This window comes from Pangasianodon hypophthalmus, chromosome 19 (assembly GCF_027358585.1).
Source record: "Pangasianodon hypophthalmus isolate fPanHyp1 chromosome 19, fPanHyp1.pri, whole genome shotgun sequence".
In the NCBI taxonomy this organism is placed as follows: Eukaryota; Metazoa; Chordata; class Actinopteri; order Siluriformes; family Pangasiidae; genus Pangasianodon; species Pangasianodon hypophthalmus.
The window spans coordinates 7,743,217-7,764,215 of NC_069728.1; the positions used below are offsets into that span (position 1 = coordinate 7,743,217).

At 37.1% G+C, this 20,999-nt stretch overlaps 1 protein-coding gene across 3 annotated transcripts; it reads right to left on the reverse strand.

Moving 5' to 3' along the window:
- Nucleotides 1-28: 28 nt before the first annotated feature.
- ptk2bb (protein tyrosine kinase 2 beta, b) lies at nucleotides 29-20,694 on the reverse strand. Of its 3 annotated transcripts, none has more exons than XM_026944421.3 (31): nucleotides 20,571-20,694; nucleotides 16,454-16,688; nucleotides 15,355-15,533; nucleotides 14,928-15,015; nucleotides 14,743-14,822; nucleotides 14,510-14,572; nucleotides 13,858-13,912; nucleotides 13,203-13,343; nucleotides 12,985-13,059; nucleotides 11,247-11,348; nucleotides 11,039-11,156; nucleotides 10,720-10,765; nucleotides 10,557-10,603; nucleotides 10,392-10,439; nucleotides 10,179-10,276; nucleotides 9,938-10,019; nucleotides 9,650-9,750; nucleotides 7,915-8,030; nucleotides 7,715-7,815; nucleotides 5,420-5,509; nucleotides 4,163-4,367; nucleotides 3,921-4,029; nucleotides 3,755-3,814; nucleotides 3,534-3,656; nucleotides 3,221-3,370; nucleotides 3,039-3,074; nucleotides 2,226-2,250; nucleotides 2,018-2,064; nucleotides 1,709-1,843; nucleotides 1,470-1,550; nucleotides 29-1,215 (listed from the first exon to the last, which is right to left on the reverse strand). In XM_026944421.3, exons 2-31 carry the CDS (start codon nucleotides 16,637-16,639, stop codon nucleotides 976-978), a joined length of 3,027 nt encoding a protein of 1,008 aa, XP_026800222.3. In that variant the 5' UTR covers nucleotides 16,640-16,688; nucleotides 20,571-20,694; the 3' UTR covers nucleotides 29-975. The 3 variants fall into 3 exon arrangements, with proteins under 3 accessions (XP_026800222.3, XP_034169517.2, XP_034169515.2); XM_034313626.2 differs by having other exon boundaries at nucleotides 3,042-3,074; nucleotides 3,755-3,838; XM_034313624.2 differs by having other exon boundaries at nucleotides 3,755-3,838.
- Nucleotides 20,695-20,999: the final 305 nt, after the last annotated feature.

Consider the following 20,999-nt stretch of genomic DNA (forward strand, 5'->3'; position numbering starts at 1 on the left):
GACAAAAAACTGCACAGAAGATAAAGTGTTCATTTTGAGACCATATATTTCAGTGGCATTTTTATTAGCTCACAGTTTGTTGCGAAAATGTACATAGACTCGAGAATACAACACTGAGATATCACTTATGAAACCTGATACAATTTGAATTCTTGCTTCTAAATATATGTCTGTCACATATCCTTGAACCATACAGAGTTGAGAAAGAATATGAATGTAGAAACTTTCTTTTGCTGTATATACATTATTTGGGTACATATTTCTGCAAACAGTGAAGAAATGTCATGACCATTGTATGTCTTTAAATGTTTTACACCAATAGTAGTAGTGCTAATCATCAAATTATACAGCAACACACTAAGACTGCATTTAAAGGTACATATTTGATTGTATCAGCACCTGGCAGCTCAATACAGGAAGATGGAACGAATATATTACTTCACTGTAGAGAAACAAGGTTGATCTCCAGGATATATAAAATCTAGTCTGAAATTTCTCCAAGAAAATTTAGTTCCCACTCTAAAATGTGCCACCTAACTCACCTATTACAAAGATTATATTTCTTGGAGCTAGACATTGGTGCAATAGTTTCCTGACTAAAATTAGAATTGATTTAAAGTGATAGGATGACCTATAATCAGTCAGTTATTTCAGGCGCAATCTGTATTCAGGAAACTATAGCTGAAAAGGAGTACTAAACTTTATAATCACAAGCATATGTATTCTGTACCTAGAGAACGTAATGTACCTTTAAAATCCATTCAAGGTACATAATCAGAACTTAAAGACTGTCTGTCAGACTTAAAGACTCTGTTGTACCTGTTAGGGTACATTGACATTGTTTGTACCTTTGAGATTAAACATGTACAAGTACAGTACCTTTTTTGACACCACAGAAAATAGTATATCAGTTTTTTTGTAAGTACAAATTGAATCAAGCTCTTCCTCTCTCTCTCTCTCTCTCTCTCTCTCTCTCTAGTCTGTGTCTGAGAAGACTGCATCCTCAGTTTTGGGCTTGGCCAGGTTGGCGCGTACCCGCGCCTGGTCCACTGCATCCAGCAAGTTCTTGGCATCCATGGCCAGCGTGTGAGCTGCTGCCAGCATCTGCTTCTTGCATTCTTCCTTCAGAGAGGTGATGGCGTTTTGTTGGGCCAGCCGCATCTTATTGATCAGCTCCGCCATGTCCTTATTCAGCAGCTTCTGTGTGCCCTCAATCTAGAAGCACAGAGAGACACAACGTGAACCACATGATAACACGCGGACACTTTCTTAATCACTTTCTTATCACCTGGGCTCCACTTTCCTGCTGTAACTGGAGAACCTTTAGCTTTGAGAGTAGTTTTACAGTACAGAGAGATAAGCGTGGAGGAAGAAAACGCTTAGGATATTAAACTAGGAAAAGACCTCTAACCAGATAAAAAAAGCCTTCAAGGCAATTCAGGGAAATTGCAGCTAATTTGGGAAGCTACCTCCGTCCTTATAGCTCCTTGTAAAGATGGAAGAACGTCATCAACACTGGAAATTAAATCCCTCAAAGTCATTCCAACAGACTGTTGAACGAAAAAAAAAGATTACATTAAAACATTATGAAAAGATCATAATACAAAAAAAGACACCTGGATAAATATCACCCATCTTTTCTCAAAATTATGTTTTAAAGTAATATTCCACATCATCCTAAAATAGTTTTAAACTCCCAGAGTATTACCTTGACTAAGGATATGTACTCAGTGGATGGTAGTGTATTCACATCATTTTTCAGCTGCACTACCACTTTAACCAGATCCATGACACACTGGTACACCTTGTCCTCAGAGCGATCTAGTTCTGCTGTAGGGGCAGGCTGACAGAGACGGAAGGCAATGATTCACAACAGCACATTTAAAATGCTGATCAGTCATCCAAAATATTATAAAACTCAAGTGGCTCTGATTGAACTCTGACTGAACTTGCAGTGCAGATTCACTTGAAAGATTACTGGAAAGAGTATGTGTAGATGTGTACAGTATGCCATTACCTGCAGGGAAATTCTTGGGGGCTTTTCAGGAGGGTTTTGAAGTTCATCTAAAATGCCAGTTCAAGGAGAAAGGTTATGCAAGTCAAACACTGGATCATAGATAGATAGATGGATAGATCATGAACATAATGTGCATTTTAATAGTTTAGACAATGGACAGAGAGTAAAACACTCCTGTATTTTAATTTGGACTGAAATGAGGGCTTACCATTATTAGGCTGAGGGTCTGTTTCCTAACAGGGAACAGAAAGAAAGTAAAAAGCAAAGGTCTGCGTAAAGTGTTCTGCTTTGTCTTAGGGGTATGCCTAATATCAGCTCAATAATGTCCAATGTTCCATTTGTATCTGAATAAATACATTCTGAATACAGTATAAAGTATTAATCATGAAATGCAAAATATAATGACATATATAACTATATATGAAATTTATATATTGGACATTTAAATTATGGTTAATGACAGATGGAAATCTATTTCAACAGCTTTAAAATTCCACCAAGCTCCCCAAAATACTGCATGCTACATGCTCCAGATACAGAATTTTTCAGTGTACTGAACAAAGTACTTGAAAAAATACTGAAGCATAACCAATAAATGTTCAGTATTTTTCAGAGTTCAGTTTTCTGAACATGAACCAGTGAGGCTTCTGTAGCACATCCTCTGTTGTTTCTATCACATGCATTTAAAGATGCAAATGTCTTATGTTTAACAAAAACTAAAACCTTTTTTTTTGGCTTTTATTTTTCAGTGATTTTTTTTTTGTCAAGCATTTTCTTTTGTGCTCTTTTGCTCATTGTTGTACAGCGGCTTAGAAGTCTTCTGAATTTTACAGCATAAAAATATTTTATACTGTATATCTTCCACCACAGGGAATTTGCAAAAAAGCAGTGCACCTAAAAAAAACACAAGATCCATATAATGAGGAATGACACTGAAGTATTTAACACTGCTCTTCATGTTCAGCAACTGCACATGCCATATACAGTAAAAAAAAATGGATATAGACTCAAAACCACCTACCACCTCAACAACTGTGCTCTCATTTATTTTGGGGTCCTTAAAAAGAGCAAGACATGAAAATCAATCACAGTGCATGTATCAGACATATCCAAGAAGGACGGTGGTAACATAAAATAGAAGTTTTGTGTACTGTATGGATAGTTCTACGCTATATGTTAAAGAGAATGTATCTTCATTCATACCAGAAGCTTCTCCTCTTTCTCAAGCCACTGTTTGTCCTCCACCATCTCATCCTTCTGTTTCTTTATGGTATCCTGCAGCCGCTCCTTTTCTAACTGCCACAGGCGCTGCGCATCCTCCTTGCTGGATGGCCCTACACTGAACTCCCCCTCCTATGCCATACAAATAGAATAGAGGAAAATGCATCCCAAAGTCATTTAAAGGAAACACAATCAGTTCAAATGAAGGCCTTACAGGCATATTTATACTACACTGACACACATCCACACTGTAAATGTCAATAAAATGTTAGAATAAGCTGAAAGGCAGGCTTACTCCCAGACTGAGGCGCCGGGCAGGCATGCTGGGAACCATGAGGTTGTTGGTGGAGTCTACAGGAGACTGATAGTCACATGGACTAACCAGATCTGGAGAACTGGCACACAATGCCTCATTTAGCTGTGGAAGAAATCGCAGTGCATTGGAAGAAAGCACAAGGACTGTCCAAAGTCTAAACACAAGTGAATTAATATTGCATATATGAATGCCCACAATACCTGAATGTGCAGACCGATGCCAAGGGTATTCCCAAAACGACCAGGGTTCAGTCTTGAGGGCTGCATGCACACAGAAATAGATAGCTATGAATGCAGGGAGGAATCTAAGGCTTATGTATGAGTCAAGATGCACACTGGAGTAAATCATAAGGAGGCCCTTTGGTACCTTTGGAGGCGGTTCACTAATGTTGAACTTGGTCTCTAGAAACCTGGTGGCTCTCTGTCTGTCTCTCTCCTTCTCTGCTTCCAGGTCCTTCTCCATTTTGTGCACATCACTGGACCATTCAGAAAGCTTAGGTTAACAATTTACTGCCAACACAAATACACTTGTTCTGAATACTAAAAAAATATGTATACAACTATGTTTTAGGAACAATTCCTGAGGCTATTAGTGAGAGAATAGGTTACTTGATTTTGCAGACAAGTTCAGTGAAGCTGGGCCTCTCGTTGGGGTCGTAGCTCCAGCAGCGGGTCATGAGTGAGTACAGGGCAGGAGGGCACAGCTCTGGCTTAGGCAGCCTGATGCCCATCTCCAGCTGGTTAATCACTTCACGGTTCTCCAGCCAGAAGAAAGGCTGCTGCCCCCGACTCAGTATCTCCCACATGCAGACAGCTGGATATGAGCAGCACAAAAGCAGCGAATAGGAATTTTCTCTGGGCAAGCTGAAAGTACCAAAATCCACACTAAAAGAATGCTAATCCAATCCAATTAGTAAAAGGATTGCAAAGTACAGAATTAATGGATGAACTTAATCAGCAAAGCACTTCACTCCAGGTTCCTTGGTAAGACCTAATTTCATGGACTTCTAGCAGCAGACCACAGAGGGATCAGCTATCTGCTGCACTCATATCTCAAAACTGATGATGTGATCTGGAAGGGCAATTCTCCTATATATAACTATCTATCAGAGAGACTGAGTTCATGATTATAATTCAGAGAAGTCTATAGCTCAGGTCCTCTAAGGCAGGCCAGTCCAATGTTATTTAAGCCCACAAGCAGCACTATCCATTATCTCAATACAGTATATCACCGAGAATTTCCAAATTCGTTGACTACTCAGGTTCAAGGAGAATGCTAAAACGAAGGATGTCTAGTCTGTGTTTATACCCAGAGGCACGGTGCTGAAATGTCTACCCTTGCCTTTGGAATACTCAATAAGAAGGTTTGTCAATTAATTAGCCAGCTGTTTGATTATTACATTTGAATACTGTTTAACTCTACATTTAATTTTTCTCTGTTTTGAGGACTGTACTTGCTACAGAACCAAAGTCCAGACGGTGGATTCCTAGAAGTCTAACCCTAACCTGTAACCCCTAACCCCACTGACGTTTTGTTCTGCAGTGAGGGGTACTTGCAGTTTTGTATGTTAGACATTTCACTTTTCAAGATCCCTCCCATGGATCTTGCCCAAATGTGTGTTTTGATAACATTGTTCTGATTGACAGTTAAAGATCAACTAACCTTTTGTCCTAGGCCAATGAAATAATCTCCTGGCCGTGGTGTGTGATGACTTTGCTGGTAATTGAGCTCTTGTGCAACCTTCATAACTTAGACTCTGTCTGTACATTTAATTCCATCACATACCCACACATACATCTAAGTTCCTTAACTCATAGTAGTCTGTAAGAGGAAATTCTGACTAAGTATAATGTCAGACCGCTTACCAAACATCCACACATCACTGGCTGTGGTGAACCGACGAAAGTTTATGGACTCAGGGGCCATCCATTTGATTGGCAATCGGGTAACAGAGGCTGAAGAAATGGAAGAGAAAATTAAAATCACTTATTCTTTGTAAAGTTTTTTAAAATACAGGGTAGGGCTGCATGCTATTGAAGAAATATGCGATATGCAATAACTAGTTAAATAATGCGATATGCGGCGTGATAATGCTATAAGTGTGTAAAATCAATGTCATTTTATATATATGCTATCTGCATCACCCTAAAACTGACTTTTCATAACTTTTTGAAGTATTAAAATCATTCAGTTATCGCAAGCCCTTGCCATATGCATATAGTGATATATACATTTGTAATATTTCGATAATTTTGATAGATTGTGCAGCCCTAATACACGGTTTTCATTTCTTACCCATTATATAACAGCAGAAAATTATGTCTGTTACCCTATACACCTAATATAATCATGTGTGCATTATCATGTGTGCGTTATGTTTTCGGTGTATAAAAGTGATCTGAGGACAGCACTGAGCATGTCTGTCGTGCACTGTGAAGCAGCTGAAACAGACCTTCCAATAAGAACTCAAATCCCAAATAAAAAAACCATCTGTGCATTACGTCTCTTGTGCCAGGGCTTTTGGAACACTATATTACTGTTATATTCTACTATACCAAAATATACTATACCAAATTGGACATTTAAATACTGGTGAATCGTTAAACAGCAAATGGTTGGTATGGGACCTTAAATGGGGCTTTAAAAATGTTAATCATATTATAGGGTTATATAAGAAAAAAAATCATTTTTAATAGAGACACAAGGTTTTCACACAATACAATGCTGAGTTAAGATTTCAAGTTGCATACAAAGACCAACTCATGACCATGAAGCCTGCATCATTTAACATTTGACCTGACTGCCTGTAAGGGATACTGGGAACATTTCTGATTTCTGCCAGATTTAACCACTGATATCCCCGACTCCCCAGAGCTGTGCTCAAAACCCTTTGCTACAAAACTTTCGTGTACACAGTGTTTATGGTATCATGATGCCATTACAATTCAGAAAGTGTCAGTGTTAGTGGAGGCTTTTGTTCCTCATAAGCAGTTATGAACCTGATTCCAGAACAATAAACTTAGCAACACCTATATTTGTAGAATTAGCTGAGTGTGCAACTGAAAAAAAAAGTGCACTCACAGCATCACTTTTGTAAGCTATATGCAACCAAATAACAAAGTGAAACAATGGCATACATCAAGTATCTTTTTTTTCCAGCTAACTATGTTGTGTTTTAAAAATTATTGCAGGACAGCAAATTACACAAGAACCTCCTTCCAAGCAAAATAATTACCTAACAAGCAGTCAAGAAAATCTTACAATTCAAATATCATAACAATTGTAAGCATTGGCTTATCTCCTCTTTCCTGTTCATTTACTGCCTACACTGGTATGGTCTGCCATGCACGAACAAAATAAACAAGCAGGAAGATCCACCTCCAGAGAAGTTTCCTGATCAGTTTACGTACTCGGACGTGCTGAAATGTTAGTGAAATCAACAGGATGCAGCCTCAGAATGCACATGCAATGTATCTGACATTAATTTTCATTTTACTAAGGCTCATCAGTCAAACTGTGCCTGGGACTGCCTAATAAATTATGCAAATGGATGACTTCAGAGCTGTCAAAAAGTTCAGAACTAAACAGGAAATGCAGCTAAATCCAAGTTCAATAAGAAAAATATAAATATGATAAATAATAACAAGTAAATAGTGTAGAGGACAATAAAGAAAAAACTTAAAATAATGCATGGTTTTCCTTTCAATAATGAGTTTAGATTCTATTAAGTTGACATTTAACTCCATCGCTGTTGAACATTAATGCTGATGACTGAGTAGTGTTTTTGGAGATAGAAACTTTCACATGCAGTTAACATATACAGAGTTATGACATTTTCTAATGAAAGCTATGATATCAGGGACTGAAGAGCCCACCACAACAGAATTACACAAATGTGTGTCATAGTTAAACCTCGTTTGTGGTATACACACTAACAGTTCTGAAAACACAAAAACCATACTTTAAATAAAAGGTAGAGATAATAAATGAATGAATATGATTATACAGTCATTGCATCCTGGTAATTGATGCCATAGTACATGGCTATTGAGCTTGTCATCATTAATATTCTGGTGGAGGTTGCCTGACTAAGATAGAGCAGCTGCAGGGCTTTGAACGGCCCGGTGCTTTTATGTGTCTACAAATCAGCCGAAGCTTACCTTTGTAATATTCCTCATTCTCTATGTATCTGGACAGGCCAAAGTCACCAAGCTTCACACAATCTGGTGTGGCGACAAGCACATTTCTCACGGCGATGTCTCTGTTACACGTATAGAAGTTAGTGGAAATATGTTCTTTATTTTTTTATTTTAAGTATACAGAGAAAGGGCAGAGATTCAAATGACTCGGATAAGCATACCTGTGTACCATGTTCTTTCCCTGTAAGTACACCAGAGCTTTGCAAACCTGCAGGCTAAACAGGACTAGTGTGACATTGGTCAAAGTGTTCTGGTTTTTGGTCAAGTAGTCCCCAAGCTGAAAGTAAAAAAAAAAGCAACATTTAAGAATTTAGCACTTGAAACAAAGCATTAAACTGAAAAGCTTTTAAGCAATACCTTTCTTTAAGTTATCAGTTTTTTTAAGTTAGCAGTGGCATAGCCAGGAAATACACTAAAATGCAAAAGTGTAATGTGTAATATGCTCATGCATTTTTGGGGGATGCCCAGACAGTAGTGGAAGCGGTGGTGGTATTGAGAGCGTGCCATATTAATAACATTAACAGACACAGGGAACAAAATACCTTTATGGCAGTTCCACTAAAATGATTTAAATAACAGGCTAGTAATAGCGGAAAATGACATCTTACATTATAAAACCAGATGTATCCTTTTTTTTTCTCCTGTCAGTAATCAGCTGTCACCTCAATATCCCTATGTACAGAATGTAGCTTGCTGGCTAACAGCTTTCAAACAGACACAAGAAAAATGCATGATTCTGGTTAATCCTATTTCTCACCATAGCAGCTGGTAGCTAATAAAAGGGGATTAAACAGACTATAGGACATATTCATTAGATGTCTTGATGACTTTGTTGACCTTTTATGAACATCATTACAGCAAAACTACTGCAAACTGTGGTCTGACATGTAAATTATCTATGCTATAAGTGTGTTATTTTAAACACCCACAAGTCAGCATTACAAACACTAATTTCAACCCCTCCTAGCTACACTTCTGCAGCATAGTAATTTAGTTTTGTATCATTTTGCTTGAAAACATATTTTAACATTTTAGAAAACACCATCCCTTTTAAAGCTACTTAGTGTTATTGAAATGTCTAGAGTCATTTTTGCTTGTGGATGTTTTGCACTTGTCCAGTGCAGTTTGCCAGCTGTCTTACCTCTTGTCTTGCACTTTATGCAGACAGATTTTCTGTATTGGCACAATGGTCTTGAAAGTATAATATTTCCTCCTAACCGTAAACTATATTGATAGGATGACAAGAAATTCTACTTGACTTGTCTTGATTGATGGACAATTTTGCTTTAGTAAAGCCGCCCTTCTGATCCCATTTGTTCACACTATTTTTCTACACCTTAGTCAGTCAGACTTATACTAGTTTCTTCAACTCTCCCAATGAAGATCTGTTTATAGACTGACCATTACTGTTGATTTTGGACCATGATGATTAAGTCCAAAATGCATGCTGGAGGCCTGAATAACTCTGGGCTCATTTTAACATAGGCTACATAAAACTACAGGCCACAGACAATTCACTAGCACTTTCTCGAAATAGTGTATGCTTTACAAATGACACATTTAAATTACTTGCATGGCTCTGACCAACATGTGCAATTTGATGCACAATGTAGACATGTGCCATATTAAACTTATTAAACTCACAATATATTATTTAAACATTTGATCACAAAATCTGATTTTTAAAAATTAACACATTACTCCTAATATTATTGTCTACCTATTCTTGTATATGAACATTAATTATTTAGTTCATAATGCACAGGGTATCTGAATCCATCTGGACTGCTCATCAATTTAAATACATTAAATATATAAATATATTTGGAGTTCTTTGGTGGTAAAAACATTTTTACAAATTTTGCATGCGCACTCTGTAGTGTCTCCGCTACTTACCTCACCATACTGGTAGAGCTCCATGACGATCCATACAGGTTCTTCCTCTATGATACCTATCAGACTCACTATATGAGGGTGGTCCAGCGTTTTCATAATAGCTAAGAGCGTTAGATAAGCCAGAAACATGAATGAGATTAGTGACAGAACAAAAACCTCCACAGTCAGTAAACTCAAACAGCTGTTAATGACTGAGATCTGAGAAGAGCTGCTGTTTCATTAACATCTGTATATGGCTTTGAATAATTTCTTTCAGTAATTTGTTGATAGAAAAATTCTCATTACTACCTGCTTCACTCATGAATTTATCCATGATATCAGGTGCACACTCTTTGCAGGTCTTTACAGCCACTTTGATCTTCTCACCGTTCTAATTCAGACACACAATGTTTCAACTCTTATATATTATATATTATTATATAATATATAATATATAATTACAATATAATTTCTATGATATTCATTCATTCAAAAGGCAAAAAGATCAAGAAGTATACCATTTACCACAAGAATCAGATTTGAAATTCACCTCTTTTTTGTAAACTCCTTCATAGACCTCTCCAAAAAAACCTGCGCCCAAAATAGATCCCAAGACAATGGACTTCCTAGAGATTCCATATTTCACTACTAAACACAAAACACAGAGTCCATGTGTGTCTTTAAAATATGTAAAGATAAGTGAGAGGACAATGTCAATAAAAAAGCAAAGCACTCACACACTAAAATAAAACATTTTACGTACCAGGAGGTGGAGGTTTTTCGTCCAAAATTTCACAGTATATATCAGAATCTGAAAAATGCATAAACTGATATGAAAAAGCTGTTATAAAACCAAAGCTGGGCATTAAATTAAATTAACATTTGATTTGTTGACAATGTCTGGAAGAGCAAACATATGGGTACTCACTCCTACTGTGCCATTCAGTCTCTTTCAAGTGCTCAGGTAACACTTTACTAAAGAACCATGTGAGAAATAAATCTGTAATACTCTGCAATATTCTCCAGTACATTTAAAAGCACAGCTGTGTTGAAACAAATGCATAAAGAAGAAGGTATTCAGGTTCGCTTACTCTGAGGGGATTGCAGGAAGAGAGTTACGGAGCTGTACCTCTGTACCTAAAACAGTCGAGAAAGTCTCAGTTTACATAGTTATTTCTTATGACCTATGGCTTTATCATATTTTAGTGAGAGAGTCATTCATTAGGCATTAAATAAGGTGGTGACTGTTGCTATAAATTTGAGATAAGGCAGGACTTAATATGAATTAAATCTTGTGCAGTTTCACAAACAGATCATCAATTATACTTACACAGTTCTAAGGAAATATATAATTATATATAGAACTATATTATACGAGACCTAAAAAGATAAATGGAACCTCTGGCTTACTTTTATTAGGCCGAGATATCAATGATGAGTCTGTGTTGTTCTCAAGCCTGCAGTAGCCATCAATCAGGTCAGCCATGTTCTCTGCCATCGCTAATGTAGGCACATTGACTGAGAGAGCCTGAGAGGCAAATAGGCACAGTAATGTCGTTATGAGAGAGGCATTTTATGAACTAGATTTTATAGCTTGGAACCACGGTGAGATGCTTACCTGTTTGGCTCCCTTGATGTCAATGTCTAACAGAGTTTTGCCGTCACTTTGTGCAGTGCACTTAATACTACGGATCTGTTTAAATTCTGCTAGACATACTGTCTGAAAAAAAAAAAACATAACATGCAGTGAGAAATAATTTTTTCCAAATAATTGCAACCACCATGCGTTTTTCAATACCAATATCAAGTATAGTGTCACAATGGGCACTGCCAAAACAATAGCTGTTGTCTTAAAATCTCATTTAAAAATAGGCTGCACAAAATTTAGGCTACAGACAATTCATTAGTACTTTCATGAATTAGACGGTGCTTTACAGAAGCCACATATAAATTGCAACCCTGACCACCCGACTCTAATTAGTATGTATAATTTGATGTACCTGTAGGCACAGTGTTGCCATGTACCATATATAATTTTCACCTCAACATTTTATCTTGGTTTATGATATTATAGAGATCGTTTTTAAAAAAAGGTGATATATCTTTTATTCATCTTCAGTAACCGCTTTATCCTGATCAGAGGATAGACTCTGGATGGGACACCAGGTCATTGCAGGTCACCATGCACACACATTCACAAACTCATTCATACCGACGCTTTTGCGTAGCCATTCCACCTACTGCACGTTTTTAGGGGAATCAGGTATGGAGGAAGGACATGTGAACCATGGAGTCCCGGCGACTGTGAGTCCGCAACACTTTCCTCTGTGCCAGCGGACCACCAAATGTAATTATTAGGGGAACAAGCATGAAATGCTGAATCCCTATTGTTTTTATAAGGATTATTATTATTATTATTATTATTATTATTATTATTATTACGCCCTAAAAATGATATTGCAGATCAGGATCTCGCCCAGATCGGCCACACAGTGGTGCTACAGTGATCAAAACAAAATCTTCACAAAATTTCACAAAATTTTCACAAAAATAGCCATAACTTTTGAACTGTTTGAACTTTGTCACAGACTCAAGTGTCTCAAGACTCAAGTATAATTGGAATCAATGGCTCAAGATGAACAAAATGTATATCTCTGATTTCATTTCAGCCATGAAAAAATTTGTGCCATATTGGATTTTTTGCAAAACCTACTTTTGTGAAATATTCCTAGGAACCAAACCAGTGCAGGAAGATTCTGTGGGGTCCCATTATCAATAATTACAAAAAAAAAAGTTGAACTTTTGATTTAACCTCACAATCGCACGTCAAAACGTTCGAAGTGGGCGTGGTCACTTTTACTTAAATGGCTACAACTCTTGAACTGAATTAGATATTTTCACCAACAATTAACACACGTGTATAGTCCCAATCTGAGGACACATATAAAAATTACAGAGCGTAACCAGATGGTGGCGCTATAACAGAAAAAAACATGAAACTGGCTGTAACTTCGAAACCATTTTCAGCAGCTATTAGACAAAGTTAACAAAGGCCGATCAGAATGAAAATTGGTGGACTTGCTTGACTCTTGGTCCCAGAGGTCTGTGAAAAATTTGTAACTAATCGGCCAGGGGAGGTGCTATCAAGTTTTTCACGCACTTAAATGGTTTTATATACCGCAGTGTTTCACACAAACACAAGTTACTAGTAAAGCAGGGATTTGTTTAACTAGTATTCAGGGCATAGAAACATGAAACTCTGTCATAGTATGTTATTTATTAAGTTCAGGTTATTTATGAACATAAACATTTGAAAGGATTTATATTTCAGCTTTTGGGTGTTGAAGTTATCTTACCGATAAATCTGCTTGTGCTCGTTGGCGAATACCTCTTGCTCCAATAACTAAATCCACTGTTAGACTCCAGCTTTGCTGTAGGACAAATGACAGCAACAACATGACATCTCTACATCATATGGACCCAAGTAATTCTCAAATGTCAATCAATCAATCAATCAATCAATCAGTCAATCAGGTGGTTGGTTGTTTAGTTGTTTAGCTGTTTTAGAACTCACCACTAGTTCACACGGGAAAACCTCTTCATTAAAGTTAATGAATTCACCAAAGGTCTTAAAGAACTTGACCATGCACTCTTCCTCTTTGAGTGTGCCATATTGCTGAAACGTCTGCTGGATCATCTTCCTGAGCTGCTTCGGCTGAGGGCAAACAACGACAAAAACAACAAAGCTCTCCATTTAGTCCAGCACAGCTACTGAACTCTAATAACTGCTGATGCCCCCAATGCTGTTATAATAACCTCCACTCTTCTGGGAAGGCTTTCCACTAGATTTTGGAGTGTGTGGGGATTTGTGCTCATTCAGCAACAAGAGCATTAGTGAGGTCAGGGACCGATGCTGGGTGAGGAGGCCTGGGGTGCAGTCGGCATTACAGTTCATCCCAAAGGTGTTCAGTGGGGTTTTGAACATAGGGTCAAACCTTAGACATTCTGCCACTTGAACATCCAAGTGTCCAAATGGCACAATGTCTAAGCACAATGTACTTTTGTAAATTTGGTCTTGTTTTAGCGTTCAGGGTTCAGCACTATTGGTGTTTTGACCATCCATGTATAAAAATTTATCGGTTCTTAAACTGGTATGGTGACAAATTTTTATTACATTACAATCATGCCTTAATATAAACAGATTTAAATTAAAAATCCAATATGCTTACCTTCATACTGTCGATCAGTTTCTGTGGAAAAAAAAGGTCTAGTCCAACTTCTTTCCTGGAAGAAAACATAAAACACAGTTTAACTGCTGCCAAAATAGTAACTATACATTTAAATACATTTAATGTACATGTGGTGTGATTGCTCTGTGTTCTATGTAAAAACACACAGCACATGCCTCGGACAGTTTGGGCTGCCAGGGTTTATATATTAATGCGATCATTCTAATATGTTATTGTTTCTATAGTAACAACATAAACATGGATTTACACGGCAGACGCTCGACATAAACGGATTTTAAAAAAAGTGAAATTGCTGGCATGGTGAAGTTTCATATGAGAAGACATTTGTTAGGCATTTTTGGAAGGAGTCAACACATCAAGGCTTTGTAACAGTCAGCGTTAAAGCGGTAACCTTTCAGACACACACTTTTCAGGCTTTGAGGTTTGTAGTTTGTCATTAACATTACATACATTTTTGTCTTACTAATTTCAAGAAAGGGAAAAAGAGAATTACTGTTTATAGCTGTTATAATAATAGTTATATTACATAAGTAAAATGTTAGCTTTGGCAAACTCGCTGTGGTATAAGAGGAATAAAACACTTTTGTTTGTTGATTAAGGATGTCAAAGGCTTGAATGATTTATGACTTACTCTAACAATTCAAAATTGGACTTCTTCTCAAGGCCTTTGGCATTCATGTCTTTGTAAAACCTCCTGCCAGGAAGGTAAACAACACAAATCAGCCATAATGGAGAAAATAAAATCACATATTGTTGTCAAAATGAATTCTAGAAATATCTAGACTAATAATCATTTCTTTAAAGAATAATTGTGCACGTAACTGCTTTGCATAAAAATGGCTTAAGAGTCATTATTAGTCCTACCTGATCTCCAGACAACCCAACTGCAATGCCATGCCATCACTGACTCTACTAGAATACTGCTGCATGTAGTCACTGCGAACCTGTGCCACACCAAGCACCAATACGTTATATTAACAATTAATATAAATGAATCAGTCTCAAACAGGAGAAAAATATGTTAGTCTGTCCTGTGTTATCATGCTAACCTGATGATAGAGATATAACAACGAAGTTCTGTCATCTTTAAACTTTTCCAAGAAATTAGCTGGTATGTAGCGAATCCTCAGGTCATATCTGAAACACAGACAATAGTGTTAGAAAAAGTGATGGCTACAAAACCTGTAAAATAATGAAAAGATTATACTGTTAATTATATTGATTTTTTAAATAATTATTTTATTTTTCAGTAACTACAGTGAAATCTGTCACCAGGTCCTAGAATTTTAAGGGCTATTTAGCTTTTCTTTGTCTTAGTTTTCTTCTGGTTGCTCAGGTTTCATGTTTATTCATCTTGTAAAAGCACTTGTAACTGCAAATAAATGGAATGTGCTATTGAAACTATTGTTATTGTGAATATTTTGTTCATATTCATATCTTTCTGTGGTTCACAAATTATAGTGCATTGCTCCTCACCTCCACTCTGCCTCCACATGGAGTTTTTCATAGCGCTGCTCCACCTCACCTACAGTCAAATCAGGATGCAGCCAGTGATGCTCCTCAGACTTCAGGTGTTTGAGTCTCAGGCCAAAGCAACCTGCATTCTGCACATTAGGGCCCAAACGCCCACTGATCAGGATGGACTTAATGATGGCCTGGTAATAGACAGAAGAAACAATAATTCTGTGTCTGAACATCCTCAAAACAGTTTACTTCCTCTTAGCATTTACTTTGTAGCAGTAAAGGTCCCTCACTTTCTGTAGAAGATAATGAGACAAAAAAAAATGCAGCGTGTGTCTGAGGAACAAAACGCAATATCCTCCGTTCTTAAACTTTCCTGCGGCTGAAAACATACAGGAACAGTTTTATCTCGGATTGCATCATTTTAATCAGTTTATTACTAGGATGGACTTAATGATGGCCTGTTAATAGAGAGAAGAAACAATAATTCTGTGTCTAGTCAGAAATTGGTAACCTAAATTCAGTATTAAAATCTGTAAATGAGCAGGGAAAGTTCTTGGCCCTAGGCATGCAGGTGCACATTTGAAAGCTACATATGATATTTATTTCATGATGTCATATTAATATATTTATGTTGCCTTAAAATCGAATTAGTTAATGTGTGCTTACATTATTCAAAATCTGAATTTCAAGGTGGTTACAACATCAGACTAGCAAAAATATGTTCATGTCCACTGTCAAATCCACTGATAAGTCTGATAACTAAATACTGATCTAGATCGTTAATGACAGGGTGTGCTGTTACAGGAAAATAATGAACAGCAAGGTAGTGTGATGCAGCCTGACCTGAAGTTGAGTGTTTTGCAGAAACAGCAAACCCCAATTTATATTATATTTATACAATTTTTTTCATTAAAGTATATGCTATTTTATCTGTTTGTAGTTATATTTAATGTTGTGTAACATCCTCAAAATAGTTTAGTTCCTCTTATCACTTACTTTGTAGAAGTAAAGGTCCCTCACTTTCTGTAGAAGATAATGAGACAAAAAAAATGCAGCGTGTTTCTGAGGAACAAAACGCAATATTCTCCGTTCACCATCTATTGACTCTTACCCTTATCTGCCAGGAGCTATCACACTTGACAAGTTTGAAGTTTTTCTGGTTGTTGCTGCTGCTGAAGCATACTTTAAGTATTTTCACAGGACCTCCCTCTCCAGCAAGTGCAAACACAGGGGTTTTTGGCCCATCAAAGCCTGGACTTGCCACCTTCCAAGACAGTGTGCTGGTATCACCTGCCATTTTGAAAACTTCTTACGGCAAAAAGCACACCATCACACCCACATCAGGCCTGGGGAGAACACATACACAGACTCATCTGCAAAATATGTTTAACTTGCTAACACTGTGACATTTGGGTTTTTGTTCTTTACAGTGCCATGTTACAAATTATATATGTTTATAATTTAAACATATCTTCATACTGTTAGTTATCTAGAAGACTAATTAAAGTTAAAGTTAAAGACTAACTACAAAATTAAAAAACTAAAAACACACTAAAAAAAAACACAGTTCTGGGAAATTAAGATGTGAAAACATTCAAAGTTTAACACACTGAAAGATGACATCCTCCAAGCAGATTAATAAGCAAAATAAAACAACGGTTAAAATCTCGAGTAACTGTTATCTGTTCACCTCAAAGTGTCCTTATCCAGGGTCTAAAAGTATAAATCCATCAGACCAAAATGTGCATGTTTGCTCTCACTGACCGCATGGAGACACTTACACAAGCACAACTCTCTTTGCTTTCAGTGACCTGTCATGACTTCTTTCACTTTTCATATAAAAGTCCTGATAGTGGTATAAATAATAACGACAAGATTACAGATAATTACTGGGCTTAATCGAGGGCCCAGGAATAGACATTGCTTAATGACGTTGCATGTAATGGTCTGAATATATTATGAAATGCCTTCACTTCTACTAGAGACTCTTGGCACCACCAACTCTTACAGCAAAATTAAGTAGCTTCCAGTATGTTTGTCTGTTTGCAGAACATTCTTCCTCTAATCTTTACAACCATTTAACAGAAAACACATAAATACTCACAATCTCTGCCCATTTGTTTTCAATCACATCCTATGTGACTGAGATTCACCTGGAAAAACTGACTGACGTCCCTCCAAAAGGAGGGTATTTTAAATAGAACTGTGGTGGGGTTTATCCTGATGATACAAAGTTGTCTAGAAAGCTAACAATATTATATTAATAATGTAAATTATGAAGTAATGTATTAACGTAATATGTGTTAGGAATTGTTGGCAAGCTAATCTTCATCAAACAACTCTCGACAGGACACAAGTCTAGATGTAAAATTTAAATTCAAACAATCCTTAAGAGCCCTATCACCTCATCAAGAAGACGAATTGCCTAGAAGGCTATCTGTAATGTCAGTGTCATTTGTCAGTGGGGGTTCTTCTCAGATCGGGAAGTGCACAGTAGTGTGTGTGTGTGTGTGTGTGTTTGTGTGTGGGTGGGTGGGTTTGTGCTGTCAAGAGTCCCGCCTTGCTGGTTTTGCAAGCCTGAGGCAATGAATTCCTCACTAGGTTGAAGCTACATGTCTCACTCTCACATCTTGTCATACTATCTATAGGATCCTTCAAGGGAATAACCAAGTACTATTCACAATTCAATTACATGAAGTTCTTGAACTTCAAAGCTGAGTAAAGTACATACCAAAAGCTACTGACGCTTTAATTTGTTTTAGATGTTAAATTGAAACTAATAACTCTAATCACATGCATTTGCAATGATGAGAAGATAGGATGGAATCAAAACGACCTTTTCTCCACCACACCACCTCTTCTCCACCATCACAACAAATACCAGGTTTTTCTGGAAGCTTGAAAATGTTAACACGTGAGTGAGATCCGACCTCCAGAGGTCATATCACTTTTAGCAAAGGGTACAACTCACACAGAAAAAATCAGACAGGTTAGGGGAAGGATTCTCCACAGAAGAGCTGGATACCATCTACAAAAATATGATATAACCACTAAGCAAGAGTTCTCGCTTCTGCCTACTGTGAATGATGAAAGAACAAGCAATTATTTTACTGAAAGTATTTTATTGAAATATATCTAACTGTGCCTTTTCTGGATATGGGATGTGACTTTAGCTGAGAAAACAGCTAGATTACATTTTTATTACACTGTATCAAGCATCCAGTGTTCCGTGGCTATCACTTCTGTGGCATTTTTGTTGCACAGTTAACATCGGAACTAACTTTTTAGAATCAAGTAAACATATAATGAATAAAACAATTATTTTTGTAAAACAAAAAAAAATTGGACAAACAAACCAACACGAAAATAAACAATAATCAGTAAAATGAATAAAAACATCAGTACGGGAAAGTATGCATACCCTTTCATGCAAATATTACAGTTCTTCCATCATCACCACATCAAATTGTGACAAAAAAAGATTATATTTCTAAATGCCAAATTCACTTGCCATTAAGGACTTTTTCCACCTCCTGTTATTGGTTATGGAATTTCCCAAACTTTGATAGTTTTCCCCCCATAGTTATTTTTATCCCACTCTTTGTCAGTGTCTTGATGTCCCCATAGTGGCCTCCATTTTTTTTTTTTTTTTGTCATGTTGGTAAAGATCTCCTTAAACATCTTCATATGTTTTTCATCACTTTGCAGCTCAGTGAAGGGTCATTTGTTTCCATTTTAGGTCTTCTGATGGCTGTTGTACTATGGATATTCTATGTACGTTCCATAGACGCTAAACTGCTCACGGCAAATTGTTCAAGTTAGCTTGTTTGCTAAGTAAATTCAAAAAACACGTCTTCACTCTCTTCAGAATTTAAGCTTGCTAATAAAGATAACTGCTTATTTAGATGTAATTGCTGTAATATTGCTGTAATATAACTTTTTCTTAACAGAATAACACTGTTACTTGAACAATAAAATCTGTTTTGTAAATAAAAGATGGAAACCTAAATGATTTGTTTGTCCCTATGGGCGTAGCCACTAGAACGTTTAACCACTAGAACCCTACAACACCGTGGTTTCCTATCAGAGAGAGTTCTAACTAGAACCTCTTTAGGAAGCTATGAACTCTTATCTATCCAAAGAAACCATTCTAAGCATGTATTTATGTATGTATTAGAAAAAAACAGAAGCAAAGAGCAACTTTCCAGCAGACTATCATGTCAGAGCTTGCTAAATGTGACTAAATCAAGTTGCTGCAGTATAGAAAATATTCAGAGCACTACAGCGGCTACATGCCATGAGCCAACAGATAACAATGTATCAACACAAAGAACTGTAGTAAACAGACTCAATGACTTTGCATTGTTTTGCTAATCCTGTCAGACATTAGGCTTAACAACAAAATAAGAAAAGGTGTCCTGTTAAAATAAACTACAGTCACTCATCAAACTCAGGTTCATACTGTATGACTAGGATATTAGCTGAAATATTGCTAAATCACTGTAAAGAACATTGCCATGATATGATAGGGATGTAGCTGTCGAAAATGGTAAAATGTTATGCTAAATAGCACAGGAAAGCTTGGGTATTGTAGCATTTTGGTTTAGTGTGGTACACTCTCAGAAAAAGGTACTAAACTGTACTTTTCCTTGTTGCTAAGGTGGTACATCTTAGTGTGTATGAAATCTGGAAATGTATTTAACGTATTATTCTAAGCTTACGAAATGTACTTAAATGTAATTGTGCACCTTAAATCAATTTAAAGGTACACTGCATACACGTTACAATATAAAAGATGCATAGTACAGGTATGAGGGTTGAGGACAGCACACCAGAGACAAGGAAAGGCACTGTTTGTATTTTTTTTTATCTGAGTGTAGTAGGTTGTTAGCTCTATATCCTGAGCCAGTGGAATGCGCAGTGCAACAACCTTGCCTGCGCAGACTTGCCCTGAGAGGAGCTCTATTCAGCCGAGAAAATATTAGTTTTTCTTCCGAATTCAAATGAAAGCTCATTCATGATCTCAAAAGAAAATGTATTGTATAAATGTGGCTGTATGTTCAGGGGAAGCGGGGAGGAGGGTAATGTAGGGTATGTGCAGTCACAGCCAAGTGTGCCACGAGCACCTGGCGCTTTTAAATCAGGCTTTAATTGAGAACACCTGTAAAATAAAAGCATGAGCGCGCGCACCGTCGCACACTATAAATAGTATTTGATGATTCACTCACCTTGTACAGTGTCCTGAGTCCCGTTCATGTCATTAGAAGAGTCTCTCTCAGTGGTGCCACTCTCTCCGTGTTCAGGTAGATGGAGGTGAAGTGACTCGAAGGCCACGCCTCAGCCTGACTTGCCCTTCGTACTTCCTACTTCTCATCTGCAACTTGCTCCAACTGTAATGGGGGAGGAGATGAAAAGTTTACTCATGCTTATAAACTCCGGGCAGTTTCTACGTAAAATGGGTAAATACACCTCTATTTCGCAAGTTATAAAAACTCCAAAGAGTTCGAACAGAAGAATAGTGTGAAAAGAAAGAAAAAGTCACAGTTTTGCCCTCTCAATCTCCACACCTGACCTTAAGAAAGGAGAGTATGATATCCTGCAGAGTTGTAGCCTAACAGTTATGACAAGACAAATGTGCAAAGCTTGAGCAAGCAATC